General features: G+C 39.2%; 1 protein-coding gene across 20 annotated transcripts in view; it reads right to left on the bottom strand.

The window, feature by feature from the left end:
• MBNL1 (muscleblind like splicing regulator 1) overlaps positions 1-14,673 on the bottom strand; it is a 213,003-nt gene that overhangs the window by 109,970 nt on the left and 88,360 nt on the right. For 2 of the 20 annotated variants that reach the window (XM_064275620.1, XM_023555387.2), the window contains exons 2-3: positions 11,769-11,862; positions 8,710-9,274 (exon numbers count right to left, since the gene is read on the bottom strand). The exons of 14 other annotated variants lie outside the window; for them this stretch is intronic. Coding sequence is in view for 3 of the 6 variants with exons in the window: in XM_023555383.2 (XP_023411151.1) it covers positions 11,769-11,774 (6 nt within the window). In the remaining 3 variants the exon portion in view is untranslated. Of the gene's footprint in view, positions 1-8,709; positions 9,275-9,568; positions 9,634-11,768; positions 13,295-14,673 lie in introns of those variants that run through there. 4 more of the 20 variants (XM_023555383.2, XM_023555384.2, XM_023555386.2 and 1 more) reach the window with 3 other exon arrangements.

Genomic DNA, 14,673 nt, shown 5'->3' with positions numbered 1-14,673 from the left:
ACGCTGACACACGTGCGGTCACCGTCAGTTGGAGTCAACTCAACAGCACTCAACAACAACAATAATCTGGCCACAGAGCCCTTGTTTTTAACCTCAAAGCTGCACTAGTATAAACCAAAAAAAAAAAAAAAAACCACCGCCACTGAGTCGATTCTGACTCATAGAGACCCTGTAGGACAGAGCAGACCTACCCCATAGTTTCCAAGGAGCGCCTGGTGGATTCAAATTGCCCATCTCTTGATTAGCAGCCGTAGTGTGTACCACTGTGCCACGCAGGGCACTGGTACACACATGTGCAACTCAGACACAGTGCAAGAGTTAGTAGTGTCTGCAAACTATGTCTGATCTTAGCTGAATGTGTGTGTGCATAATACATGTATGTGCATATACACGTGTACGTATAGATATGCACATACATACACACATGTATATATATCTATATCTAGATATACACAAACACTCACACATATGCATACACAGTGGTTTAATTACACTGCTGTTCCTCTAAATTAAAAAAAAAAGTGATTTTTAGTATTAGTTTGGCTGATTCATTTAGTAAAAAAAATTTTTTAATTGGAAGTTTTTTTTTTTTTAATTCCTACATCAAAGGCCAATAGCCCTATAGGAAAACAAGTGTGCTGGTGATTACCAACCACTACTCACTTTAATTATTGACAGTTCTGTTCTTAGTGTTGACACTTCTATTCCTGATGACAAAATTCTCCTCAAGGAGGGACCGTACTCGTTTTATTTTCACTGCTGCCTCTTATGTTTTTAAAAAGCTAGAACAAAACAGATTAAACTGCCCAGGACACATCTGGTTGAAGGTTGGGTGGAGGGTGGGGGGTGGGAGGGAGGTACTCGATGATTAAGTTATTTCATATGTGTAAAAAAAAAAAAAAAGATTAACTTTTGTTAGTTAAATCATATTGCTTCTGAAATATCCCTAACTGATGACAGAATTAAAATTCACATGGTGAACTGCCAAAATAAACTAAATGCAGGAAACATGAAAAGAAAGGGGTGTTCCCAAGATAAATGGAGGCAGGCTCCGCTTCCATATCTCAAATAGTATGCTGTGGTTCTTGTTCTCAGTTGCCTTCCACTCAGTTCCAACTCATGGTGACCCCATGTGGGCAGAGTAAAACTGCTTCATGGGGTTTTCAAGGTTGTGATCCTTCAGAAGCAGGTAGCCTGGCCTGTCTTCCAAGGCGCCTCTGGGTGGGTCTGAACTGCCAAACTTTCTAGACCCAGATATGCTTCATGCATATATAGCCATGAAAGCAAATGATTAAAGAGAATCACAGAGAGTTAATATCACGCAAGTCTTGTTCTAGTGCAAATCTTTTACCATAAAAGCAAAAGTGGTACGTGCGTGCATTTCTGTCTGTGTGTCTGTGAGCGCATACTGAGAGAGAGGGGCAAGAGAGAGAGCGCAACAGCGAGAGAGCGTCAGTTTATAGGCTATTTGAAAATAACAAAAGCAGGAACCCTACTTTCTACAAAATAAGGTGCATGTTTTCGTGATAAATTTTCCTTGTGAAGACTCAATTTTATGCTTACCTTTACATGCAAGTGCGTTTCTAGAGCAAAGTTGATAAAATGTGCATAATTGCTCAGCACTTGATTTAAGAGTGTTCTTGCAATACTCTGTTAAGTTCCATACTGTCTTAGTCATGCAGAAGTACTGCTACACTATAGGGTCTTTTTTCCGATTAAGAAGACACAAATGTTCCTGGAAACACCTGGTTTGATGCTCCCCCTAGGTTGAGACTTTCTAAATAGCCTTCCTTCAGGTGCTGGATAAAAACAAAAAAAACCAAACCCACTGCTGTCGAGTCGATTCTCGGACTCAATAATTCAGGTCCCAAATACAAGGTGTTGATGTGTCTGCCCTAAAATATACATGCTAAATACCTGGAAATACCTGGAATAACTTTCAGGACTATCTCAAATGACCTTTTCTGGCAACTTAGAAACTATCAACCTGAGTTTTTTGTTTTCAGACTAAACATAGTTAATCTTATTGTTCTTTTCCTGTATGTTTTATGTTTTTAATACAGACTGAAAAAAAAATTTATTTTTTATTGATTATAAAAATGTTTTTACCTTTTATTTCTGGGATACATCAAGAGAGTAGTAACTTTCATAGTTTAAAAAAAGTCACAGTTTTACCAATTATCCCCCATAAATATTTTCAGTTCTTGGCATTTTACTCTGATCTCCCAAATCACTCATATAAATGGCTCCATTACGTGTCCATATATCATAAATTTAAAACCGTATTTCAAAAACTTCTTTATATAAGGGTATCTAATCAATGACAGAGTCTGTTTCCGTAAAGACTGACAGCTTTGGAAACCCTATGAGGCAGTTCTACTGTATCCTACAGGGTCACTATGACTCAGAATCAACAGCACTAGGTTTGGTTTGGCTAATTAATGTCATATTTAAGAATGCATTTTCCTTTAAGTCTCTGGCACTAAAATTGACTTGACGATATCAGAAATATTATTTTTAACCATATGAGGAACCAACATAAATGGATTCCAATAGCTTTCAGTTCCTCAAATATGCCATCTGTTTAAAAAGTTTTATAAACAATGTTGGAATAGTTTATTCCTACATTGATCAAACAGGGAACACTGATGGTTTCAGTTCTTCCAGTCCCTACGGCCGTCCTCAGGAACCTCAGCTGTACACTCAGCTCCATGGCCCACCTCCCCAATATGCCCCACCCTTTACCTCCTTCCTGTACTTGACAGAGTCCCAGGCCATCCTGTGCTTGCTGTATTAGAGCCTTGGTTTCTCATCCCTGTGGTGGCCATGGAACCTTTAAATGGGTTCTTCTGTACCAATTCTGGCACTTACACTCTTTTCCTTAATTATCAAACATGCACTGAGTATCCACCATTTGCCAGACACTGTGCTAGACACTGAAAATAAAGAGCGAGAATAAATACCCCAGACCCCGAGGAGTTCAGATCTAGTGAGAGGCCAGACACTGAAGAAGCAAAAATTCAAAAAGTTCCTTCTGTAGCTCCAAGGCTGACTTCTGACACTCAACACAGCCCAGGCCAACCATCTCTCTCCAGGACTTGAGCCCCAGCGACGAGTCTGGGTTCTGCTTCAAAAGATAAGAATGCAGAAATGATAATGCTACCATGTGCTTAACCAGGACTATTCCCATGGCCTGATGACCTTGATGTCAGTCACTGACATCAGCCCAGAGTTAAGAGAAGTAAAACCACCATCCTCAACAGTATAGCCATTCCATTTCAGGCCAGCCCTGATCTCTGATGTCTTTGGCCACCTTCTCCACTGCCCTGCCTCGAGGATAAATGGCTCAGACAGGGAAAGCACGTACACTCCTGGAGAAGGGAGGATCATCTAATCACGAAGGTCCTACCCATCTATAAAACTCTACAGGTTTATGATTTTTACTAGCCCTGCATTCCAGTTCTGTGAACGTACTGTATTTTTTTAAAGAAACATTTACATCTCTATCAACTCTTAAGTGGTCCACATTCATCACAGCTCAACTGCCTATCACTTAATGCTCATACTAATACAAGGTCAACCAGAATGCTCCTTAGAAGCAAGGAGGGCTGGACTTCTCATATACTTTGGATGTGTTTATCAGGAGGGATCAGTCCCTGGAGAAGGACATCATGCTTGGCAATGTTGAGGGTCAGCAAAAGACAGGAAGACCCTCAACAAGATAGACTGACACAGTGGCTGCAAGAACGGGCTCAAGCATAACAACGATCGTGAGGATGGTGCGGGACCGGGCAGTGTTTCCTTCTGTTTACATGGGGTCACTATGAGTTGGAACCTAATGATGGTAACAACAACCATATAAAGACCCTCTTAAATAACCTCCCCAATGTCACACTTTTTGCAAGGGATGGAATGGGAATTCCTATGCTGGAAGCTTCTCTTTGAGAGCTTTCCCTAAACCGCTAAACTCTGCTACTTCTCCCTTCTGCCTGCCCGGCACCCTAGTTTACTCATCATAAAGTATGGTTAGGGTTGAGAGGCAGTGTTATAGGCCAGAAAAAGCATGAGATTTTGCCTTTGTGTTTCCCGCTTTTGCTGTGTTTAATATGTGTGTGTGTGTGTGTGTATGTCAGTGTTTGTTTTTTAACGTGTGTTCACGTTCCTATTTCACTCAGTTTTCCAGTCAGGCCGATTAGGGTGAATCCTGATTCAATCATTTCCTAGCTGTGCAACCTTGGGAAAATTACATAATAATCCCAACAATTTATTGGCTGTTTTCAGTATGCTAGCCACTGTGCTAAGTGCTTGGCATACATTCTCATTAAATTAAATTAAATCTTCATAAAAACCCTGACAAGGAGATAATATGATTTATATTTTAGAGAGGGTGGGACTAAGGCTAAGAGAGGCAAATAAGAAAACTTTCCAAGGTCAAGGAGTCAGAGCGAAGCCACTGGAGAGGAGGGTGAAGCAGAAGTACCTAGGTGGTGTGATGCTAGGAATGGGGTTAGGACTTCCTTTGAGAACTAGCACTCACTGCCCAGGGCTACATCTAATAAGGACAACAATGAGTAGACTCTGGGCCATACTTCCCGGGTTGCCATCCTTATTTCCTGCTGTGAGACCCAGGGCATGTTATTCAATTTCTCTCAGCCTCGCTTTCCTCATCTGTAATGTTGAAATAAAAATACTACCTACCTCAAGGTGTTTTTGTGAAGATTAAATGAGATAATGTTGGCAAGCAGACTGCAGAGAGCCGACAATCAATAGATGTGTGTAACTCACTAAAGAAACCATTCTAATTCTGAATAATTCTGACTCAGCAACTTTTATTCCCATATAGCAAAATAAATAATGAACAGGAATATCTTATTTTTGAAGTGTAAAAATCCCCTAAAGTGTCAAAAATGTCAGTATCTGGGCTCACCCCTTGATCTGTCTTTCCTTTACTTGCTCCAACCGAGGGCAGAGTGTTCTGTTATTTTTTTAATACTTTTTTTAAATACTCTACTGAGGTGGGGTAACGAATTTATTGTAGCTATTACAAACCATTGGAGCCCTGGCGGCGCAGTGGCTAAGAGCTCAGCTGCTAACCAAAAGGTCAACAGTTTGAATCCATCAGATGCTCCTTGGAAACCCTCTGGGGCAGTTCTACTCTATCCTGTACGGTGACTGTGAGTCAGAATCGACATGAAGGCAATGGGTCTGGCTACCATAAAAGGAGTATATCACAAAAGGCTTCCATCTGACATTTCTGAATATCTATTGTAAATACGCTGCTCACCACCCACCAGCATGGCCAGCTCTAGTGCTCTTTACTGAGGCCACTGATGAACAGCTGAGAATAGGAAAAGACAAGAAAGAGGAAATGGTGAACATTGAGAGGCAGGAGTTCTATGCATTGAGCGATGGCAGAACCACTCTTAGGGATGACCGTGATTAGGATCAGGGTCTTGTTTGGAGAGTTAGTGCTCACCTCTAAGAATTTCAGTGAATAATCACTTCAATTTTTTTCTGAAATATCAGTACTATAAATTATAGCTCTAAATGTACTGCAAATATTTTCCAAATTGATCTTCCTAAAAAGAGAAATCAGCGTTTACATCCCCAGTTTTGCATACATTTTTCTCTTACGTCCATCTTTCTTGGGCATTGAGTCTCCCCACTGAATACCATACAAGGGGACTGGATCGCAGTTAAAGCCCCAGGGAATCACTTTACGTCAGCTGGGGTGAAGTCCCATAAATGATGGCAGCTCCAGTAAAGGCAGGCAGAACTTGGATACTGATGCAATCATTCTAAACATTTAGCTAATAAATCTATCACATCATTTCACAGAAATGTAATTGTGTTAGCACAAAAAAAATCACTAATTCCTTCCATAATGTGAATGATATCACTAATAAACATGTATCTCTCAATATGCAACCTGAGAAATTTGTCAGTTTGGGGAAGTATCCCAAAATTCAGTAAAATACAATTAAGGTTTTTTGCTTGGAAACAGAAAATGGACTGCCAATATTTGCACACAGCCCTGATCCCTTCCAGTTGTGACAATTTAAATTTTCAGAAAAGTGTCCAATTTACAGGATCATAAAGTAAAATTTTTTTTTTTTTTTAAAGTAAAAGGCAAGCCAAATGTCCTATATTCCAAGGCTTGCTGGTTTTTAAAAACTAGGAACCAAGCAAGCAGAAACATGTTCATGGTTCTTCCATTGCACTTCTCAAAATCTGAATGTAATGGAAGACACTCTAACCAAGACAGCAAGAAATTCTAAATGCCTTAATCAGATTTCACTGTACAAGTGAGCCTATTTCATACTGAAGAAAATCTCTTCACACCACCAGGGTTTCCTTCAACTCCTAGAACCTATTCATTGCTTTGCAGACATTGGCAAGATGGCCCCTCAAAATAACACAACTTCAGTAAAGACCGCTGCAGAGAGGGAAGTCCACTGGATTAGACTTGGATTCTAGTCTTGGCTCAGGGCTTAGGGAATTATGAACCAAGGGTGCTCTGTTTCCTTATCAGTAAAAGAATCATTCTTTATTCAGTAGATTTTTCTACCCAGTTAGTTGCTAAGGTCTTTATGGCATCATTATTTAATATCATGTACCAGTTTTCTAAGTCCCATTAAAAAGTAACCACTAAACTCTAAATATTGTACTGTGCCCCACTTCTGTGAAGAGTTCTTTGTTCATAATATAATGGCAATGGAACGAAATCCTATGCTTTATGGAAAAATATTCTTTAAATTTGAAAGTAATTTCTTAAGTGTCCATAATAAGCTGAATCCAACACTCTACTCTGGCTTGTAATTAAATCATTTTAAAATTATATATTCCTTTGCATTTTTCAGAGTCCTAGGGAAATGTAAAACAGAACACTCTCTAGGACGACTTGAGAACAATGCAAACTCCTATCTTGAGACTATGCCACATGTTTTTTGAAACTGTAAACTCGTTATAAATATTAAGAATCAAAGCATTACATTTTCTCCTTCTGGTGTTATATATGGAAGCAATTATCCATATTAAAGAGCCAGAAAGACATCAATACATTCTATTAGTAACACTTTTGAGTTCTACCCAGTGCCCAGTGCCGATGAGTCGATTCCGACTCCATAGAGTTTTGAGGTCTAGAGGGTATGAAATTTGGGTATTTTCAAATGCAAATAAAATACTTTATTGAGTATCTTTTAGTTTCAAAAAATAAGCACGCTAAATAAACACTACCAAAGATAGACCTTATTAATGTTATGTACAGCTAGTAGTAAATATTTTTCTTTTTCACTTTAAAAAACTGTTATACTGATAATTAAAGAGTCTGAATATGACATTAAGCTAATAGGCTTGATTGCTACTTTAGAGAATCAATTAAAGGATTATTAAGTCAATATTGAGAAGCAAAAAAAAAAAAAAAAAGCAACCAAAGGGGAGAAAAGACATGAATTCATAGTAATGCCACCTATAATCTATTAGACAAGGTGTCTTAATATCACCTCACATTAATGCCTACGAATGGAGGCAAGGTAAAAAATAAAGGGTTATAAATAGTAGCTGCCACAAAGCTATAACTCTGAAGAGATGATCTGAGCTGCTCACTCTGAGATGCTGCTGGTCTTTCATCTCGTGTCCATCTGTTTCTTACTGTCTCTTTCTCTCTCACACACACACACCCACGTACTTTAAAAGTGTCCCTCATCCAGTTTATTTATATCCATATGAAGTGATTTTTGCCAAACTCAGATGCAGGACAGAGGGAATAATGCCTTAATAACTAAAAATAGAGCCCGAAAAGAAAAGAGGCCTCTACACTGACAATGCTGTTGTTGTCAGGTGCTGTCAAGTCCGTTTTGACTCACAGTGACCCCACGTACAACAGAAGGAAACACTGCTCGTCCAGTGCCATCCTCGTAATATTTGTTATGCTTGAGCCCACTGCTGCAGCCACTGTGTCAGTCCAACTGGTTGAGGGTCTTCCTCTTTTTCACTCACCCTTTTTTTACCAAGCATGATGCCGTTCTCCAGGGACTGGTCCTTCCTGATAACATGTCCAAAGTACATGAGACGAAGTCTCACCATCCTCTCTTCTAAGGAGCATTCTGGCTTCTAAGACAGATTTGTTTGTTCTACATTTACAATGCTACGCAGTATTTCTGACAAAGGACAATGATATATCCTAGCACTACCAAGGTCTGAAGCTGATCCTCTTATTCCTTTGAAATTAATTACGGATTTGAGAATTCCGGTTTGAAGAACTGGAGCATATATTTATTTAATGTTTGGGTTATAAAAATTAATGAGAGGTAAATAAAAAACATATTCATTTGGTAAATAAATTATTTCTATTTTGTTTTTAACTTTTAATTCTCAACCAGATAAACCTGATACACAACGAAGATTGTGAAAGGAAAAAAAGTACTTCATAGATTACAACTCAAAGAAAGGATTAAAAGATTTTTAAAAATCTGTTTCAATGGCAAAGTTTAATACAAACAGAATAGGAATGTGAACGTCACACAAAACTCCTAAAACAGGCATTTTTAATAAGAAGTTCCCCAATCTAAGACTCATATATTGGCCCCATCATCAAATACAAAGTTTCCAACGGTACTCTTTAACTGTTGGTTTACATTAAACCCATGACTTTAGTTTTTTTTTTTTTTTAGCTTCTAGAATAGCTTCCTAGAGAAATCAGAATCTTACCTTTAGGTATCTTCTGAAGAGGTTTCTTGGCGCTTTGAAAACTCCTGAGGTCTATGTCAAACAGCCATTCTCTTCCTCCCAGGGTCTTAGGGGCTTGGAGAAATTCCAACACCTGCTGCTACCACTGAGTGGGGAAGCTAAGGAAAGCTTCAGGGTTTGACAGCAGGATTACTGAGCCAGAGCCAAAGCTTGGGAAGCCTTAACAATTGAAAGCAAGTGTAGAGGGCAACGTAGTACCCAGCATAGGGCTCAATTGTAGCAGCAGGGGGAGGAATACTTCCCGCCCTCACAAGGGTTTAGAGGCAGCCATCACGGAACCCAAGGTTCTGCCAATGGACAGGGCTGAGGAGGTGGAAACATGACCACACAGCACAAGACCCTGGGAGAAGGGGAACGACTAGCAGAGCTCAGGTAGCGCTTGAAAAGAATCACCAAAAATCTCCACCAGAACACGAGAAGCAATGGAGAAATGCAACAACATACACGGAGACAGGCCATTCTAGCGTCCCACAAGAAAGCCAAAAACACAGATTGGGGTGCGGGTGGGGGGTATGGATATCTAGCTCTAGAAAGAAAAGTAAGGAACACATATTATAGCATGTCTACTGTATTTGAGGTTAAAAATCTAATAAGTGACATAAAAAAAAAAACATAAGACTACTAAATTCTGTCATTCTAACATTTATACCAAGATGGGGAAACTTACACGTCGTAAAGCACAGAGTGCTGCTCCACAAGGCAGAGATTAAAAGGCAAGGTTGTCAGTTAGTGCAGGAGAAAATGAGAAGACAGGGGAGAGGCTAAACTCAGCGGATTTGTAAACTGAGAAACAAAGTTGTTTTTATTAAGTACAACGCACGTTATATATCCAATACATTAGGTTCTGTTATGGTCAGATGAAGAAGACTGAAGGAATTCAATGAGCTAAGAAAAGGGAATACGGGGGAAAAAGGTGAGTGGACAAAGATTGTTCAAAGATGAGAAGAGGGAAAGATGAGAGAAAGAAAACAAAAAAAAGAAGAGACAAGGAAGAAAAGGAAAGAGGGATTAATTTGGTAAATTTTGATGCATTGTCAAATAAACCACTTGTTGCCTAACTTTCTCCTGGATCATAAACAATAATTTCCTTGGAAAGACTAACCACTTGATAACCACTATTCACAGCTCTTCCTCTGCTCGGGAGCCTTCAGGAACTTTGTCTTAAGGAGCCCACTGAAGAGACAGACCCTAAGACAAGTCCGCCTTGAGGAGGTGAGTGAAATCAAGCCGGAGACTAAGTATGAACTTTGACAGGACCATGCTAACCCTTAACGTGTGTCATATGACAATCAAATATATCAAATCCAAACGAAAATGATCAGGCTCATTTAGAAACTCTCACTTCTCCCAAGACCAGAAGTAAATCAAACATGCACAGTATTTTATATTTGCTTCAGAACGAGATGAGAAAAAACTCTACTGCCTGATAGCAACATGCGTATGTGTGTGTGTTTAGTTTCTGTTGTTGCTGTTGTTTAGTTTGTTACAACTGACTGTCATGAATGAGATTGATAACCTAGGTGCAGAAATACAAACTACCATTGATTTTTTAAAAACAAAAACGAAACAACGTGGAAGTGAAGATAAGGACGTAAATAAATGTTGCCAATCTGAATGATAGAGAGTTCATTTACTTTTAAAACTGCTCAGGTTGTATGCTATGCCAGCACCATTTTCATTGGAAATAGAAAATGTGTGCTAGCTCTTTTTAAAATAAACATTGTATTGTTACTGAAGTATCTTACTAAAGTGGTAATATCAGATAATCTAAACTAGTGTTTCTCTGTTGTAAAACTCCAGGAGAGACCATTATTAAAAAATTTGCTTACAACTGTATCTCTGGTACCTACAGTCTGGCAACACAGTAGGTGTTCAATAAATACTTGTTGGATGAATGGTGGTGCCAAAAATGTGAAAAGGCACTCCTCAAGAAATGAGGGGGGTTATAGGCAAATACATTTGTTAAGGATTAAAAAAAAAAAGGGTATCTTCCTTCATGTCTTGTCAGAGCCTTCATTATGTAAGCTCCCAAACTAAACTGTCTACCTTTTTCTTGGAATACCTATTAATTACAGAATAACTATTCCAGAAAAAATTGGACTATACCTTAATAGAAAACATGAAATTCTTATTTCTTCCAATTTTTAAAAAGGAAAGGCACAGGTAAACTATTAATCGTACATTTCTGTGGCTGATACAAATTATAAGACAGAGCATGTATGCATGTGCATATACATAAATTTATATAAATATACACACACCTGCAAATATCAAAACACGTTTGTGCCATAGCAGAAGTTGTCAAAAATGGCCTCTGCTTTGGAAAAAGACAATTTTAGAGCACAAAAAGATCTTTGAGACAGCTCATTCAAATTTCTCATTTTACCAATAAAGGGACTTGATTAAGGAAGCTATAATTATTGGCACATAAATATAGCTTTTTTTTTTTTTTTTTTTTTTATTGCTAAAGTCAAAGATCCACCCTGTGCAACTACCTGGCTAATGTAACCAACACCTCACTAATCTGCTTTCATAATTATATTGAACTGAAAAGAATATTCCTGCTCTCCAGGAATGATTTCTTAATTGAACATTCTATAATCTACCATCATGAAAAAAAGAGGCGTTCATTCCCAATATGAACTAAAACAAATACTTCCTTTCACAGGCTAGTCTTTTCTTTTAATCACTGTGAGTCATGTGAAAAACAAGAGTAGAGATTAAGTAATGACCAAGAAATTGCAAGGAAAACCATGCTCCATATTATGAAGATTCTAACAAACTTCATGAACAGTGTCTTCAAGCGCTGAAGTAGACACGGACTTCATTTACATCTACAGGACCGCAGATCAGGTCACGAATGTTAAAACTATGACTCCTTTCCAAAAGAAAGTTTCTGATGTTCGGGATATCAGAGACCATTTATCCCATGGACACTTCCTCTTTCTCAGCCCTTGAGAGAGCATGTCTACCCAAGAGATATTTTAGTAAACTGGCTCCCCAATGCCTTATTCACTCACCAACATCCATTAGCCAACTCCATGCTTTATCTTCAATAGATAAGATACGGCTTCTTCTCGCCATGGTGCCATGAAAAGGATCCAGAAGGCTCCCCTTAAACAACATTTCCTGAGTGACTGCTGCAGCACCAAGAGTAAAAGAGTTGCCAGAGCAGCCACTTTCCTTCCCAGCAATATTAGCAGCGGCAGTAGCAGCAGCAGAAGCTGGAGCAGATCACTGAGACCCACCTCCTTGCAGGATGCTAGCCAAAGCATTCTCGTTGACTCTACACCTCGGCAGAGTTTGCCCGTATGTTTGCACCTTTTTCACAGAGTGTCAAAACAGGTATATTCCGGGGATCATGCTTAAAATCTGCTTTCCAAACAAGGTGACAAATATACTGTTACTATGAAATCCTAAGTTTCTCGCTGCATGCCAGACACGTTCTTACAAGTTTACATTGTTAGGCGGAAGCCCTGATGAATTCTTTTTAAAAAATGTTTCCCCTCCTTACTCCCAATAAGCAAATGGATCGTCCTGAAATTTCCTGTTAATGAAAGAAAGGATGTTACCATAAAAAATATATGCCATCATGCAATTTTGGTCATTTCTTTCATAACATTCTTTCTATCTGCCTTCCTGGCACACAATCGCTTTTGCAAACGCTAATGTTTCCCTAATCTTTACAACACTCTCAACAGATGGAGAAATACCAGGTCTCGTGATCTTTATTTTACAGAAGGGGCAACGGTTCCTTTGCTTCCGTATTTCATTTCCATGTTGATGTTACCGACGGGCTGCTTTTCTTTTCAGGGAGTTCAATTTAACGGGTGGCTAGAATACAGCTGGACACCAGAGTGAAGCACGTGATACCATTAATAAAGCATCAACTTGACTTATGTAATTTATGCAGAGCTAAAAGCCTATAGACATAAAAAGCATCTAGAGAACTTTTTCAATTTAAATACCTCAGCAAAGGATAAGGGAGAAACGGATTATTGTTCTCCTAATCACTTGACTACTTGTTGCCCTCGAGTCAATTCTGACTCCTGGTGGTGCAGTGGTTAAGAGCTCGGCTGCTAACCAAAACGTTAGCATTTTGAATCCATTACCAGCTGCTCCTTGGAAACCCTATGAAGCAGTTCTACTCTGTCCTACAGGGTCATGCGTTTGGGTTTTTCAGTAAACTACTTAATTATTAGAGAAAAATTATAAACACCAAGCATGTAAGTAGAGTATAACAATTCCTTGTTAGTGAAAATGAAAACTCTGTTTACACAGATTCTGAGTATATTTCTGGTGTGAATACTTCAGAGCATTCCCTTCATCAAAGTAATAATAGTAACATGGCTAACACACACTCCAAACTCAAACCTGATGCAGTCAAGTCGATTCCAATTCACAGAGACCCTCAGGGACAGAGTAGAATTGCCACATAGTTTCCAAGGAGCACCTGGTGGATTTGAACTGCTAACCTTTTGCTTAGCAGCCACAGTTCTTAACCACTACACCACCAGGGTTTCCTATATATACTGAATATTAAAAAAAAAAAAAAACACCAAGCCCTCTTCTCAGTGCTTTCCACGTGACATCCCACTTAATCTTCAAAAGAACCTTATAGATTAGGTATTATTACTGCTCCCATTTTGAAGATGAGGAAACTGGGGCTCAATCAGGTTACATAACTTGTTCAAGGTTATACGGCTAGCGAGGGATTTGAATTCAGGCTAAACACTCCTGAGATGGACCTCTTCACCTTTTTGTTAAAACTGCAGCATGAAGTTTAGCTGCCTGTTTATGCATCACAAATTTGCTTTTAACAAGACAGACAAAACTAGAAACTGTTCACAGAAAACTCAGATTGAATCGTGGCTAACAGGGTCCTTATTGTGTGCCATAAAATTCCCTAAGTGCTTCACATGTATTAACTTATTTAAGAATTCACAACAACCCCGTCAGGTACATATGCTCCTATTTTAAGGGCCACATCTGAGGAATCTAAGGCGTGAAGTATTAAGTTAGTTGCCCAGGTCATACAGCTAATAAATAAAAACCTACCCATTGCCATTCAGTCGATTCCAACTCACAGCAACCCTATTGGAAAGAGTAGAACTGCCCCACTGGGTTTCCAAGGAGCGGCTGGTGGGTTTGAACTGCCGACCTTTTGGTTAGCAGCCATAGTTCTTAACCACTGTACCACCAGGGCTATAAATAGCAAAGCTAAAATTTGGATACAGGAAAGCTACCCTCTATTGCTCTTGAAAGCTGATGGGACTGTGACAGCTCTCTTCCCCATGCGCCTTCCCCTGCCAAGGATGGTGGAGGACAGAGACAGGGAATGAGAAATTCCAGGTCTGGCCAGAACCCTGGTGGGGGGAGGATCTGATGTCACTGTCTACTTTTCAAAAATGTAATAGGTATAAAATATATGAAGCTTATATAATACACAAATCCACATGCATTTTTCTTAATAATGTTTACTAACTTAAGGAATTAAATGTTTTATAGATTCGCAGATATTAAAAAGTCAAGGTCAAATTCAGTTGCCATTTTTTTTTTTGGTTGTTGTTTTCCAAGTGTATCCTATCTTCAGGGGCAATCACGGGGCAGTACTATTGCCGCCACTGATAACGTCCATCATTCTGGGTTTGGGGGATTACCATTTGCTGCCATCATGTTTGTATTTCATGTCCATGGTTGTGCAAGTAAATTTAATTATGTGCAGGGCTTAGACAAAAATTGTGGGCTCAGAGGAAAGCTTCAGAAATCCAAGAATCACTGAGATACATGGGCTTAAATCAACCTTGGACCAAGGTACCTGCTTGAATATTCAGTGGCTAAAGACAATCTTTCTTGAATTAGCTCCTGAGAACACAAAGCTATCCGGGTAATCTCAGAGGGCTTGAACCAAGCAAATAGGACCCA

This window comes from Loxodonta africana, chromosome 23 (assembly GCF_030014295.1).
Source record: "Loxodonta africana isolate mLoxAfr1 chromosome 23, mLoxAfr1.hap2, whole genome shotgun sequence".
NCBI lineage: Eukaryota > Metazoa > Chordata > Mammalia > Proboscidea > Elephantidae > Loxodonta > Loxodonta africana.
The sequence above is the reverse complement of the archived record's forward strand: the minus strand, read 5'-3'. Positions and strand labels throughout refer to the sequence as shown.